The sequence below is a fragment of the Nansenia antarctica genome (genome assembly GCF_963989245.1).
Source record: "Nansenia antarctica genome assembly, chromosome: 16".
NCBI lineage: Eukaryota > Metazoa > Chordata > Actinopteri > Argentiniformes > Microstomatidae > Nansenia > Nansenia antarctica.
The window spans coordinates 7,394,395-7,409,638 of record NC_137686.1 but is presented as its reverse complement, the minus strand read 5'-3'; the positions used below and the strand labels follow the sequence as shown (position 1 = coordinate 7,409,638).

The 15,244-nt window shown below is 47.3% G+C and overlaps 1 protein-coding gene across 1 annotated transcript; it reads right to left on the bottom strand.

The window, feature by feature from the left end:
• Positions 1 to 477: 477 nt before the first annotated feature.
• On the bottom strand, positions 478 to 14,723 carry LOC308171722 (NAD-dependent protein deacylase sirtuin-6-like; the record flags this gene model as incomplete). The annotated part of the gene is made up of 7 exons (XM_080546594.1): positions 14,651 to 14,723; positions 8,914 to 9,096; positions 7,490 to 7,549; positions 5,526 to 5,621; positions 4,816 to 4,896; positions 2,941 to 3,064; positions 478 to 924 (listed from the first exon to the last, which is right to left on the bottom strand). Exons 2-7 carry the CDS (start codon positions 9,072 to 9,074, stop codon positions 478 to 480), a joined length of 969 nt encoding a protein of 322 aa, XP_080402720.1. The 5' UTR covers positions 9,075 to 9,096; positions 14,651 to 14,723.
• Positions 14,724 to 15,244: the final 521 nt, after the last annotated feature.

The window sequence follows — 15,244 nt, the reverse complement described above, 5'->3', positions numbered from 1 at the left end:
TGACGACTGACAACATTTTTTTTTGAAAACCAAAAAGTTGAGACCGCCTATGTCAGTTGCGTAACCCAAAAAACGACGCGCCTCTCGGGACGCTCTACGACATTGTTTACCCTCACGACGCGATTCTTTGGGTGACAAGACTATCAACTAACGCAGCGCCGTGTGAGTGTCTCACCCCTGTCTGGCCGTGTCAGACCGGTTGGTTGGTGATTGACAGATTTGGGTGCCCTTCATCCGACTTCAGGTTCAGATACGCAAGTGAAAAAAACGACAACAAAAAATGTTCTCTCTCTCTCACTCGTTCTCTGAAGGTAAACTTTAAAAGGTAGGGAGGGGAGGGGGGGAGGGGAAGGAGAGAGGTGGGGCGGGGGGGGTATTTTTAGACTACTTTGAGAGAGGATGGGGGGGGTTGTGGGGGTGGGGTGGGTGTGTTTCACTAGGAGACGATTGGCTCAGTCTTTGCTGTGACTGCACCACTCAGGGTGTTTGTGCGTACTCTTCAGGGTACGGGGCGTAGTCTTCAGGGTACGGGGAGTCGGGGCGCTGGTTCTGGGGTCCCCTCTCCCGGCCCCCCCTCAGGCTGTGACCTCCAGGGTCTTTCTTCTCCTCCTTCGTTTCCGGCGGCGTTTCTGTCCGTTCTCTCTTGACAGCGATGATGTCCTTCTCCTCCTCCTTCTCCTCCTCCTCCTCCTCTTCCTTCTTTGTATCCGCCGGCCTTTTCTTCTTCCTCTCCTTCTTCTTCACCTCCCTTTTCACTTCTTTCTTGGCGGCGCGCGGCGGCTTGGCGTCGGGCTCCGTGGCGCCCGTGGAGCTCTCGCAGACGGTCGGCCCCTCCCACTTTGGAATGTCCAATCCCAGCAGCTCCATCAGCTGGCTCATGATCCCGTCCACATAACCGTGGATACGGAGGTGCGCGTGCTTGTCCTGGCAGAGAGGAAAAAAAACAATATATAGGGTGTTTGCTTTCATTTGAGATTACAGGGAATGCATCATCACATAGAGAATTGTATGAGAAAAACAATGGTCCAAACCCCATGGTTCTATCATGTGTGGTTCAAAAGTTATCAAGGTTTACCTCTTTACATACACATGCCAATTACTGGAATTTATCTCAATAGAATCCAGACCTAACAAGTGGTCACTGCTATGCAGAAATGGAACGCACAACCCCGCGGTGGCGTAGCGGTCTAAGCACTAGCCACTAGTGCAAGCTGCCCACCGGGGACTGGGATCGAATCCCGGTCTCGCCAGACCCGGATATGGCCGAGGCACACAGGGAGCGGCATATTGAGCGGCCGCTCCCGAGGGCGGGATAGGACTATTTCCGGACAAGGATCCGTCGCGCAACAGCGCCCCCGGGGTGCCGGAATAACGGTGCTGGGCTCGAGGAGCCAGTCAGCTAGTCTGCCTGGCGATCTCCTCTGGGGCTGCCGGCCACGGGGTCGTGCGGCGGATCCTACGCAATAGGCAGGGGATAATTGGATGCTAGGTTGGGTTCAATTGGATACCAAATTGGGTGAAAAAGGGATAAAATCTGAAAAACAAATTTAAAAAAAAAGAAAAAAAAGTTATGAAATTCAGCTTTATCTTTTAAACTATACATTTTTATTACACAACCCTATATATCATTCTTTTCAGAATTTTAAGACCTATATTAATAGCAAATGGGAACATTGATCACGCTATTCATAGAGAGTCAGCTGACGTTACAAGTTAGCCAGACCATTCACACAAACAGCGTCTAGCGGGCGAGAGTAGACGGGGCTCCGCTAGAAGTTACAACCGGAGCTTGAGGAGGAGACATTTTCTAATCAAAAGCCGCTGGCTACAAGAAAAACATGTATCTATATGTATATATTTCTAGATAGAAAACAAGTTGAATTTAATAGAAAACCATCCGCAAAGACGATCAGATTTAAATAACGATGCGTATCTTTCAAGTGTCTCCTTAAAATCGCCATAGGAAAAAAAAACTGATGTGAGGAGAATTGCGGGTACACCAATAGGATGTCAAGGTGCCTTACATACATTTGACGTGTCCATTACATTGATTACTATTGGTCCGAGCCGCGGAAATTGCAAGAAAGAGAGCTTGTAAATAGTCGAAAATCACCGGAGATAGGGATTAGAACAGCGCCGCTGAAAGCGGTAGTGAGTAGCAACGGTCACGTTGAAATTACAGTCTTAAAACAATAAGTACATCGAAAACAAGTACACAGAGCTAAAACTATAATACATATGGACATGTATGTTGACACATGTCAGACAGAATCTTCCAAAAATGTATTTTTTTATGGTGATTAGGTCACGCAACCCTGGCAGAACCCCGTTTTCGCACGTTCTATGACCAGTGGGTGGACACCCTACAATATAGACGGAGGCACAAGATGAAGATGTGTGTGTGTGTGTCTGTGTGTGCGTGTGTTTGTGTGTGTCTCCCTGACTCACGTGTTTGTTTGTGTGTGTGTGTGTGTGTGTGTGTGTCTCCCTGACTCACGTGTTTGTTTGTGTGTATGTGTGTGTGTGTGTCTCCCTGACTCACGTGTGTGTGTGTGTGTGTCTCCCTGACTCACGTGTGTGTGTGTGTGTGTGTGTGTGTCTCCCTGACTCACGTGTGTGTTTGTGTGTGTGTGTCTCCCTGACTCACGTGTGTGTGTGTGTGTGTGTCTCCCTGACTCACGTGTGTGTGTGTGTGTGTGTCTGTCTCCCTGACTCACGTGTGTGTGTGTGTGTGTGTGTGTGTGTGTGTGTGTGTCTCCCTGACTCACGTGTGTGTGTGCGTGTGTGTGTGTGTGTGTGTGTGTGTGTGTCTCCCTGACTCACGTGTGTGTGTGTGTGTGTGTGTCTGTCTCCCTGACTCACGTGTGTGTGTGTGTGTGTGTGTGTGTCTCCCTGACTCACGTGTGTGTGTGTGTGTGTGTGTGTGTCTCCCTGACTCACGTGTTTGGTGGCCTGCAGGTTGATGATGGCCAGCCGGCCTCCCTGGCGTTTGGTGGTGAGAGGCAGGTTACCGGCCGGCCGGATCTGCAGAGACGTGCCCAGGGTCAGGGCCAGGTCCGCTCGCCTGCGGGGGAGGAGACCCACACTACTTCACCAGAACACAGAACACCACCCAGAACACAGAACACCACCCAGAACACAGAACACCACCCAGAACCCAGAACACCACCCAGAACACAGAACACCACCCAGAACACCACCCAGAACACAGAACACAGAACATAGAACACAGAACACAGAACACAGAACACAGAACACAGAACACAGAACACAGAACACAGAACACAGAACACCACCCAGAACACAGAACACAGAACACAGAACACAGAACATAGAACACAGAACACAGAACACAGAACACAGAACACAGAACACAGAACATAGAACACAGAACACAGAACATAGAACACAGAACATAGAACACAGAACACAGAACACAGAACACAGAACACAGAACACAGAACACAGAACATAGAACACAGAACACAGAACATAGAACACAGAACACAGAACACAGAACATAGAACACAGAACACAGAACACAGAACACAGAACATAGAACACAGAACACAGAACACAGAACATAGAACACAGAACACAGAACACAGAACATAGAACACAGAACATAGAACACAGAACATAGAACACAGAACATAGAACACAGAACACAGAACACAGAACACAGAACACAGAACATAGAACATAGAACACAGAACATAGAACACAGAACATAGAACACAGAACACAGAACACAGAACATAGAACACAGAACACAGAACACAGAACATAGAACACAGAACACAGAACACAGAACACAGAACACAGAACATAGAACACAGAACATAGAACACAGAACACAGAACACAGAACACAGAACACAGAACACAGAACATAGAACACAGAACACAGAACATAGAACACAGAACACAGAACATAGAACATAGAACACAGAACATAGAACATAGAACATAGAACACAGAACACAGAACATAGAACATAGAACATAGAACACAGAACATAGAACACAGAACACAGAACACAGAACACAGAACATAGAACACAGAACACAGAACACAGAACACAGAACACAGAACACAGAACATAGAACACAGAACACAGAACATAGAACATAGAACACAGAACACAGAACACAGAACACAGAACACAGAACACAGAACATAGAACACAGAACACAGAACACAGAACACAGAACACCGAACACCTCCCAGAACACAGAAGCGCTTGAATACAGTTGCAGTAATAACACTTTTATCTCTCTCTTTTTATTTGTTGTCTTATTATGTTGTTAAATGTTTCTCTATTTATCTATTCTTGCCATTTTAATTTTTTCTTACTATCCTTCTTTTTCTGTATCTTTTTAATGCTGTATGTAAAGCACTTTGAAGTGCCCCTGTATGAAATGTGCTATACTCATAAACTTGCCTTGCCACGACCCAGAACACCACCCACACAGCCAATAACATTTAATATGCGGTCATAGAACAGCCAAATGGAATCATCCAAATGACTAGACCACACAGGAACACACAGTGTGTATATGCGTGTGTACGTGTATGTGTGTGTGTGTGTACGTGTATGTGTGTGAGAGTGATACAGGACGTCTTCAGAGGCCGATCATGGACACATGTTAATACCGTGATTATAGGGCAAGGGCAGAGACATAATAGACCTCGACAACTGTCAACCCCCCCCCCCCCCCACACACACACACACACACACTAACACACAGACCCCCCCCCCCACACACACACACACACACACACAGTAACACACAGACACCCCCTCCCCCCTTACTTGCTGGCGTCCTCTGCTCTGTCGAGGTCTGCGTCAGGCAGGGCGTCCTCCCAGTCCAGGATGGTGCTGATCAGCTTCCCCCTGTCAGAGGACATCAACACTGAGTCAAACAAGAGCCAGACAGAGAGACAGACAGAGAGAGACAGACACACACACACACACACAGACAGAGAGACATACAGACAGACAGAGAGAGACAGACAGACAGAGAGAGACAGACAGAAAGACAGACAGACAGACAGAGACAGACACACACACACACAGACAGACAGAGAGACATACAGACAGACAGAGAGAGACATACAGACAGACAGAAAGACATACAGACAGACAGAAAGACAGACAGACAGAGAGAGACAGACACACACAGACAGACAGAGAGAGACAGACACACACACACACACACACACAGACAGAGAGACAGACAGAAAGAGAGACAGGCAGAAAGACAGACAGAGAGAGACAGACACACACAGACAGAGAGAGAGAGACAGACACACACACACACAGACAGACAGAGAGACATACAGACAGACAGAGACAGACACAGACAGACAGACGGTTTAGGAAACACCACTCTCTCTCTGTCTGTCTTTCCATCTCTCTCTCTCTCTCTCTCTCTCTCTCTCTCTCTCTCTCTCTCTCTCACACACACAAGTGCGCCCATCCAGGAGTGTGTGTGTGTGTGTGTGTGTGTGTGTGTTTCACACCTGCAGGCTCTGAGGCCTCTGGAGCGGATCACGTCACAGTACCGCCCGGTGGGTTTCAGCCCCATCACGCCGATCACCTTCTCCCTCACGTACTGCCTGAAGAGCCACAACCACAACCACAACTGCTTTTACTATTTAATGTAATAATAATAATAATAATAATAATAATAATAATAATAATAATAATAATAATAATAATAATAATAATAATAATAATAATAATAATAATAATAATAATAATAATGATAATAACTTTTATTTGTGTAGCGCTTTTCCTGCAAACTTTGCAGCTCAAAGTGCTCCAATCATTATATAATCATAATTTAATTATTTAGTCATTTAAAGGCAATATTAAAAATATGAGTTTTTAGTCTTGACTTAACATATTTGCTGAGGTTGCATCTCTAATGTAAACTGGCAGTGCATTTCCCAATTTGGGTGCATAAAATGAGAATGCAGCCTCACCAAATCTCTTCTTTTGTACATGTGGTACACAGAGAAGACCAGCGTCAGAAGACCTGAGAGCTCTATTGGGCTGATATGCTAAACGCAAAAGGTCTTTCAGATATTCTGGTGCTGTGCCAGTGAGAGCTTTATAAACAAGCAGAAGGATCTTGAAATCTATTCTGAACTTAACAAGAAGCCAGTGTAGAGTCTCTAAAATGGGAGTTATATGAGCTCTTCTGCTTGTTTTGGTTAAAACTCTCGTTGCTGCATTTTGGACTAATTGCAGCTGGCCAATAGCTTTCTTCGGAAGACCAGAAAGGAGACTGTTACAATAGTTACATTACATCTAATGTACAGGTACACAGAGTCAAATTCTTCAGTGGGGGGGGTATGGGGGGGAACAGTCTTTTGCCTTACGCCAGTGCATTTCCCTAGGAGAAAATAAAAATGAATAAAAATGTGGGAAATAGCTGTTCGACATCCTCTGGGTTTTAGCCCAGAGGCTACGGTACCGTTTCCCTGACGGCACTCGTAATGGGCTTGATTAGAACCGGTCCAGACAGGTCGATGAGAACGACTGCCGTTGTCATGCCAATAGGAGGGAGTAGAGCTCTGAGGCAGTTCTTAAAATGCTAGTGGAAGGTTGGCTACGATGCTTTGAAGTGCAATGCCCTTGCAGAAAAAGAAGAAGAAGAAGAAGAAGAAGAAGGAAAAAAGGAGAAGAAGAAGAAGAAGAAGTAGAAAAAGAAGAAGAAAAAGAAAAGTAGAAGAAGAAGAAGAAGTAGAAGAAGAAGAAAAAGAAAAGGAGAAGTAGAAGAAGAAAAAGAAAAGGAGGAGTAGAAGTAGAAGAAGAAGAAGAAGAAAAGGAGAAGAAGAAGTAGAAGAAGAAGAAGAAGAAAAAGAAGAAGAAAAGGAGAAGAAGAAGTAGAAGAAGAAGAAGAAGAAGAAGAAGAAAAGGAGAAGAAGAAGTAGAAGAAGAAGAAGAAGAAAAAGAAAAGGAGGAGTAGAAGTAGAAGAAGAAGAAGAAGAAAAGGAGAAGAAGAAGAAGAAGAAGAAGGAGAAGGAGAAGAAAAGGAGAAGAAGAAGAAGAAGAAGGAGAAGAAGAAGAAGAAGAAGAAGAAGAAGAAGGAGAAGAAGAAGAAGAAGAAGAAGAAGGAGAAGAAGGAGAAGAAGAAGAAGAAGAAGGAGAAGAAGAAGAAGAAGAAAAAAGATCTGTTCTTCTTCCTTCTCTTTTTTGAGAGAAGAGGGAGGGAGCCGGAATTGGGAATTGGGTACACGACACAAGAACACTCCATCATCAAGGTAAAAAGAACAAACCCTCCCCCAAAGGTTGTTTGAGGTCCTTCCAAGTGTGCGATGACTTTATTGCTTTATTTATGGTTGTGGATTCTGCGTGGTTTCTGCTGGAATATTTTAGTCTGATGTATTATTGAAGGCGGCCGTGTGTACGCTATAGCCTCTCTTCATGTGGGGGTGGAAGGCTCTCGGTGTGGGCGGAGGTGGGCTGACACACTCACCTGCCACACTTCTCACACTCCTCCACAAACATGTTCCCGTGGAGCTCCGATAACAGGTCCCTGGGAGGGAGAGACAGAGGGAGGGAGGGAGAAAGAGGGGGGGGGGGAGAGAGGGAGGGAGGGAGGGAGAGAGAGAAAGAGAGAGAGGAAGAGAGAGAATCTGTTCCCGGTACAATAGCATAAATACATACAGAAAGAGAAGCATTGTCTATATTTCACAGAGAGAGAGAAAGAGAGAGAGAGACGGGGGGGGGGGGAATCTGTTCCCAGTACAATAGCAAAATACATATACAGAAAGAGAAGCTTTGAGAGAGAGACAGAGAGACAGAGAGAGACAGACAGACACTTCTCTTACGCTTTGGGATTGAAACCTCCTCTCATTTTCAACCCTCATTAATTCTAATTTCCCGCCGAATATTCCATCCATTCATGTTCACACATTCATGGTCGGCTGGGAGGGGGGGGGGGGCGGTGGGAGCGAAGTAGACGAAACTACCGCTTCAGTTGGCGGCACTTTCTCGCTGACTAATTATAATCTGGAGACCAGCGGTGTCTCTGTGACTGGACAGGAACGTATTAATATGCTAATGACCCCGGCTCGGAAGGCAGGACAGCTGAGAAACGGCTACCAGGAAACACGATTCAGTATTCATGAGGCGAAGCTAGAGAGGGAATTAGAGAACATCCCCCATTCAGAGGACATTTAGTGGCTGGTATCTGCGCCGGATTGGGTATTTCATCCACGTAGACGCCGTCAGACAGACACACATCTCTGATTTATATCTAATGTATGGCGTAACGGTCCAGGGGGGGTGTTACCTGGAGGAGGGGAGGGGCCTAGTGGGGGGTGTTACCTGGGGGAGGGGAGGGGCCTAGTGGGGGGTGTTACCTGGGGAGGGGAGGGGCCTAGTGGGGGGTGTTACCTGGGGAGGGGAGGGGCCTAGTGGGGGGTGTTACCTGGGGAGGGGAGGGGCCTAGTGGGGGGTGTTACCTGGGGGAGGGGCCTAGTGGGCGGTGTTACCTGGGGGAGGGGCCTAGTGGGGGGTGTTACCTGGGGGAGGGGCCTAGTGGGGGTGTTACCTGGGGGAGGGGCCTAGTGGGGGGTGTTACCTGGGGGAGGGGCCTAGTGGGCGGTGTTACCTGGGGGAGGGGCCTAGTGGGGGGTGTTACCTGGGGGAGGGGCCTAGTGGGGGTGTTACCTGGGGGAGGGGCCTAGTGGGCGGTGTTACCTGGGGGAGGGGCCTAGTGGGAGGTGTTACCTGGGGGAGGGGAGGGGCCTAGTGGGGGGTGTTACCTCGGGGAGGAGCCTAGTGGGGGGTGTTACCTGGGGGAGGGGAGGGGCCTAGTGGGGGGTGTTACCTCAGGGAGGAGCCTAGTGGGGGGTGTTACCTGGAGGATGGGAGGGGCCTAGTGGGGGGTGTTACCTGGGGAACCCTGAGCGTACGTGCAGGCCGTCCACGTTCTGGCTGACCAGGTATTTAAGGTAGCCGGCCCGCTGCAGGCCCAGCAGAGCCAGGTGGGTCAGGCTGGGCCGGGCATCCTCGAACGTGGTGTCGAAGCGGGGCGACTCGCCCTTCTCCTCCATGGTCCACACGCCCTTGGGACCCCTGGCAAACAAGAGAGACGACAGCTAATGAGGTTGAGAGGTAGGGACGCACGCACACACACAACCCCCCTAGCTAAGGTCTTCATCAGGGCTAAAGGACACTCCGCAGTATCACATCCGCTAATAAACACCAGAGACAGACACACAAACGTTTCATTGGAGAACGTTTAGCGGGGAGCTCGAGGGACAGGAAGAAGCGGGGGAAGTTAATCGAGGATAAACAAAACACACGTCGAATCAAACTTTAAAAGGAAATTGTTTGGTTTCCTACTTGCCGAAACGACACGGCTGTTACGTGGGGCAGCGCGTGATGATGAGTCAGCGAGACCATGGAGGCGTGAGACGCGTGTATATATATACATGGGAGACGCGAGGCGAGACATCCCGTCAATCACCAACGACCGGTTCAAAGGCCGGTTCTCCCCGACAGCAGACGTCGGTGGAACGTCAGTAGTCGCGCGCACTTATCTCTCTGATATACAGGCTCCGGGTGAACATGAAAGCCTGCGATGTCTGCAAATTAGATTTAGGGATGGGGGGGGGGGGGGGGGGAACATGTTATTTTGACAACGCGTGGGCCGTTCAAGGCCAAATCTCCCTGACAGCCGTTCCTTTGTGTGTAGCGCGTGTGAGTGTGTGTGTGTGAGTGTGTGGGTGTGCGCGGTCGATTCGGTAGGCTTTATCTTCGTGACAGACCGTTGATTAAATATGAATGTGACGCCCTCTGGAGGGCTGAGGCTCATTAAACAGGGCGAGCGAACGATGACGCAAGCGAGAGAGAGAGAGAGAGAGAGAGAGAGAGAGAGAGAGAGAGAGAGAGAAAAACTGAAGCGGCGGACACAGGCAGAGGGAATGTGACAGATATGGAGACGGACAGAGAGAAGGAATAAAGAAAGGGTGCAAAAGGGTAGTGCGGACAGCTGAGAAGATCGGCGCGATGCGAGCTTCCCTCCGTCCGCGACACCGACGAGGACCGATGTGTCAGAATCAGAAAGGCCCTCAGGAGTATTAGGGACCCCAGCCACCCCTAATCAGAAACTGTTCGAGCTATTGCCGCCGGGGAAATTGTATCAGGCCTCGGGGCTATAACCCAGAGGTGGTCAAACAGCTGTTTCCCCCAAGCAATCAGGCTCCTGGGGAAATACACTGATAGAATACAAAAGACTGCCACCCCCCAAACCAACACTACGCACACTACAAAAATGAACAGAGTATATCATTATGAACTACTTGCACACTAATGGATTACTTGTATACCACTGGACTACTTACCTACCGTACTGTATTATATTGTATTTCATCATCATACTTTTGTTGGATCTAGGTGGGGTTTTCTAAAAACATATATGCTTATGTCACTCACACACACACCTACCCACACACACACACAGACACACACACACACACACACATTCTGCTTCTTCCAGGTCAGCATGATCTTCACGGTTAGCAGTGATGCCACAAATAGACAGATTTGGGGTTGTTATCTTAAGTCCTTGGGGGGTGATAAGCGCCAGGGATGGTGAGCTCATTCACAACGTAACATCTGAGATAACATGAAAAGTATTTAAATCTGTCTGTATTTCATAATGATGTGGAATGCTGGACGCTGCTGAAGAAGCTATGATGTTAATAAATCATATAGTACTCATTCTGACCCGTGTTGAAGTTCTATTCCTTGTCAAATCGTGTCTGCTGCACACCTAATCTATCCTGAGATGACACAACGCATTTAAGATCACCAATCCTCTATAGATTGATCCATTACATAATTTTACCGACAAGAAGATTCTTCACTTTGCACAGCTTTTTTGCACTAAAGAAGCCACTAAAACCATCACTTTATCACTGTAGGATTAGCCTACTTATTTTACTCAGTGGCGTTTTTTACATTATGTGCAGGTGGGGCAAGATGCTCGTTACATCTGAACATTGTGTCAACATGGATTTTACATTTAATACACAAAATGTATTTAGTGGTGAAATTGGTGTGTATAAGTATAATAAACTTGACTCACAATCCTTATACAGTAGTGATGTTTTGGAGTAGTTTCTCTAGTGTGTGTGTTTGTGTGTGTGTGTGTGTGTGTGTGTGTGTGTGTGTGTGGTGTGTGTGTTCTCGCGCTGCGGACTGCGCTCCCTGTCCTATCTCTCTGCTGTGGGGCGGTGGAGCACTCTGTCCCATGGTTGCTAGAATAAACGCCTTAAGAGTGTTTGTTCAGCATTGAAAGTGATGACAGAACTTTTTGTAAACAATTTAATTTGTCAAATAACTAACCTGTCAAAAAATACGATTTAGAAGCAATCATAATCGCGCGTCACATGACCGCCTCTCCTCAGAAGAATAGTGTTGGCCATACATACCGGTAGTCTCATTTGTCCCGACATAGTGACATTACGAACCAAAAGTATTTTTAGCGCTGTTTTTATTTACTTCTTTTAAGCCCATTTTTCAGCACTGCTTGTGGAAAGTGTTTGAGCAGGTTAGCGGAAAGGCTAGGGCTTTGGCTATGCTGTCAGGATTGTGTCATATCTCACACACACGTAAATAAGGCCCACCTTTCCCCAGCCGCTGTCACAAATTCATCATTTGAAATTGGTGGCTCCGTCAAAGCCCTACAATGTGATTTTCAATCCCACAGTAAAACCCCAAACATTTGGGGACTGTTTAACAGTATAAAAAATTGGAAACCGCCCAACCCTATTAGCAACAGGTGGCGAAAAAATATTAAACGCTAAAGACTTGGCCTGACGTGACAGGAAAAAAAATAATCACAAAGCAATTCAGTTGATCTACTGTAGGTGTGTCGCTAATGCGAGCTAGCTAACAATGAATCGTGGCGATTTATGACATTGAGTTTGGAAGAGAAGTTGGAGATAATACGTTTAGGGCCACACAGACCAGAAGACTTGGTCCAGCTTCAGGCTGGGGATGAAGTGAACGTTGAAACACGAATGGTTTGACAAAAAGAGATGGCTAACTGCTAGCACCTCGCTAACTGCTAGTGCTGTTCTGTTTCCCATGATGCTTTTTGATGGAGACTCTGTTTGGGCATCGGCTGGTTTCAAGAGGATTAAGACATTCGCAACAAACACAATGGGACAACAGCGACTGAACAAACGCCCTTGCCATGCTTTCTGTTGAAGATCCGTTGATCCAGGGACAGATGGATTTCAACAGTAAAGTCATTGAGAGATTTGCTTACGCAAAGAACCACTGCGCTACCTTCCTATTCAAGTGAGGTATGTTTGGACATGGATGACAAATGGATGAAAAAATGGATGACAAATGGCCATTCACCGTACACTATATTGATTCTGTTTTATAGTAATTTTAAACGTGTTACTGGCTGTGATATAAAGTGGAGGATTACGGTTAAGCGTAGAACTAATGCCCCTAGACCAGGGGTCCCCAAACTTTTTTCTGTGAGGGCCACATCATTTTTCCTTTCTGTGATGGGGGGCCTGGGTCGGTCTCTAACATAAAATAATATGGAACGGAGTGGAATGGAGGCGGTTGCGCAAAGCAATTGCGCGCAGGAGAGCACTGGTGGATGCAAACAAAGTCTAAACAGTTGAATTTGGATGGAATGTATACCTATAGTGATATGTCAATGAAATATAATCAGTTTTACAGTCTGATACTAGAGGGAGGACCCTCATCATACACGGGGGGACCCATGAAGCAGGGCTGTCTGGGGGTCCTTAAACGAGCATCAAACACTTAATTTCTTGCATTCTGGTGAATTTAGATGCAATTTGTGCCCTTTCTGCATCAATTTATGGTGGACATGTCATTATTTATGTAAAGGAAAACACAATATTCAGGCACCAGATGACCATTCAAAATGTAATGTAATATAATGCAATATAAGGCTCTCAGGCATTCTGTACTTTCAAATATGTATTCTCCTTGAGCAGTCAACATCAACTATCAGCTATTTCACTAGCAAAAACGAAAGCTAACTTATTTGCGAAACAGCGCCCCCGCCACCACGTCGGTGCAATGCCGCAATTGCAGTTAGAAACGACAGAAATCCACCGAGTGCAGCGCTTGTAGAAAATACGACCGTCAGAGTTTTGTTGAGAGCTGGAGGCAGCCGCCTCATAATTCTCTATGCAGGAAAAACCCTGCTTGACACAGATCATGAACATATCGGTAAAATTATTTCGTTTTCTCCTGCAGCTGGGCATCTACATTATCTAATCCCCCATTGTTTCAATTCATCTGGTGCCTACTTGCTGACAGACACACCGCGGGACACACCTCCTCCGCGATCACATTCATACATTTATTGACAAACTTCTTTGCATTTAACAATAATAATCACTTGTGCACTGTTGGTTAAATCCCCTGCATTCTGAATCAACTTTTCTCTTTACCAACCGTTTTTCATCTCTCTGAATGTTCGTTCTAGCTCGCGTGCACCTGCTACAGATCCGTGCCCGTTCACTATGGAACGTTACGTTGAATGTACCGCATTCTGTGGGCGGGTGAAATGAACTAATAATGTTATTAATGAAAATAGTTTATAACTAAGGGAAATTTTTATTTGAAAGCCAACCTTTAATATCAAATACAGATATGATATGATTAAAACATATTTAAAGTTTAATTTTCAAAATATGTTTCTGGCATTGTTGAGAGTGTGCGGGGGCGACGTTGTTCAAAGGGCCGGTCCAAGTGTGGGGGCGGGCCGTGTCCGGCCCGCGGGCCGTAGTTTGGGGACCCCTGCCCTAGACCTTTGATGGGCACACTTGTTACTTGTCGCTTTCAGAACCATGGACAGGGCTCAGGCTTTGTATTGATATAGCTCTGTTAATTAGCCTAGCCTAAATGTTAACGTGGCTTTTGGAGTGTGTTATAGCCTCTGCTCTGACCGTGATTATTTGACATTTACAACATGATCAAAACTTGATCAAACTTTCCTACAAGTTAAGTGCCGCATGCCTTGCCATGCAGCATGCAAGTTATTGAAGACACATTTAATCAGTACAGTAATCTAGCTCAGGCCAGGGGCCATTGGCAGTCTCAGTGGCACTGAGACAGACACGTGTTTGTCTCATCTTTGATGCAGTATAGGCAACATCAATGCTGAGCGCTGAAGCGTATGAAGTGAAATCAGTTTCCAAATCTTTCTGTTTCCTGGCACTAACAGCATATGCCTCCGGAGACAGGTACCTTTATTTTTTTTTGTAATGGTGACAGGACACAAAACTGCCCCTCCAGAAATGCCATGCTAAAAAATGCCTTTGATTTGACTTATTTACTATGATTTCATATCTGAATTCTGCAATGCCAATGCTGAGGAACCAGAGCCAAAGAATTTGACTCGTGTGTTATCAGTGCTTTCCTGAAAGAGCTCTATCGCCCTCCGTTGTTGACACGGTGGTACTGCAGCTCAGCAGAGCAGGATTGTGTTGCGTTACTTTGCTGAGATGTCTGTTGCACTCACCTAACCTTATTCTACATATTGGAATGTCAGGTTCGGTTCAGTATTCAATGAAGATGAGGAGGGGGAAGCTTCCTTCGTGTGGTTCGGATTCTATCTCACCTGAAGTCTGGTATGCCTGCAGAGGTACTGATGCCTGCTCCCGAGTGGACCACAAAGTACTGAGACTCCTTCACCATCTGAGCCAGAGCCTCCACCTTCTCCCTCAACTCCTCTGGGCTGTTGAACGTCTGGCAGAGAGGGGAGAGAGAGGGGGGAGAGAGGGGAGAGAGGGGGGAGAGAGAGGGGAGAGGGGGGAGAGGGGAGAGAGGGGGGAGAGAGAGGGGAGAGAGGGGAGAGAGAGGGGAGAGAGGGGGGAGAGAGGGGGGAGAGAGGGGAGAGAGAGGGGAGAGAGAGGGGAGAGAGAGGGGGGAGAGAGGGGAGAGATGGGAGAGAAGAGAGAGAGGGGAGAGAGAGGGGGGAGAGAGAGGGGAGGGAGGGCAGAGAGGGGGGAGAGAGGGCAGAGAGGGGGGAGAGGGAAGAGGGGAGAGAGGGGAGAGAGAGGGAGAGAGAGAGGGGAGAGAGAGGAGAGAGAGGGGAGAGAGGAGGGAGAGAGGGGAGAGGGGGGAGAGAGGAGGGAGAGAGGGGAGAGAGGGGGGAGAGGGGAGAGGGGGGAGAGAGGGGAGAGAGGGGAGAGGGGGGAGAGAGGGGGGAGAG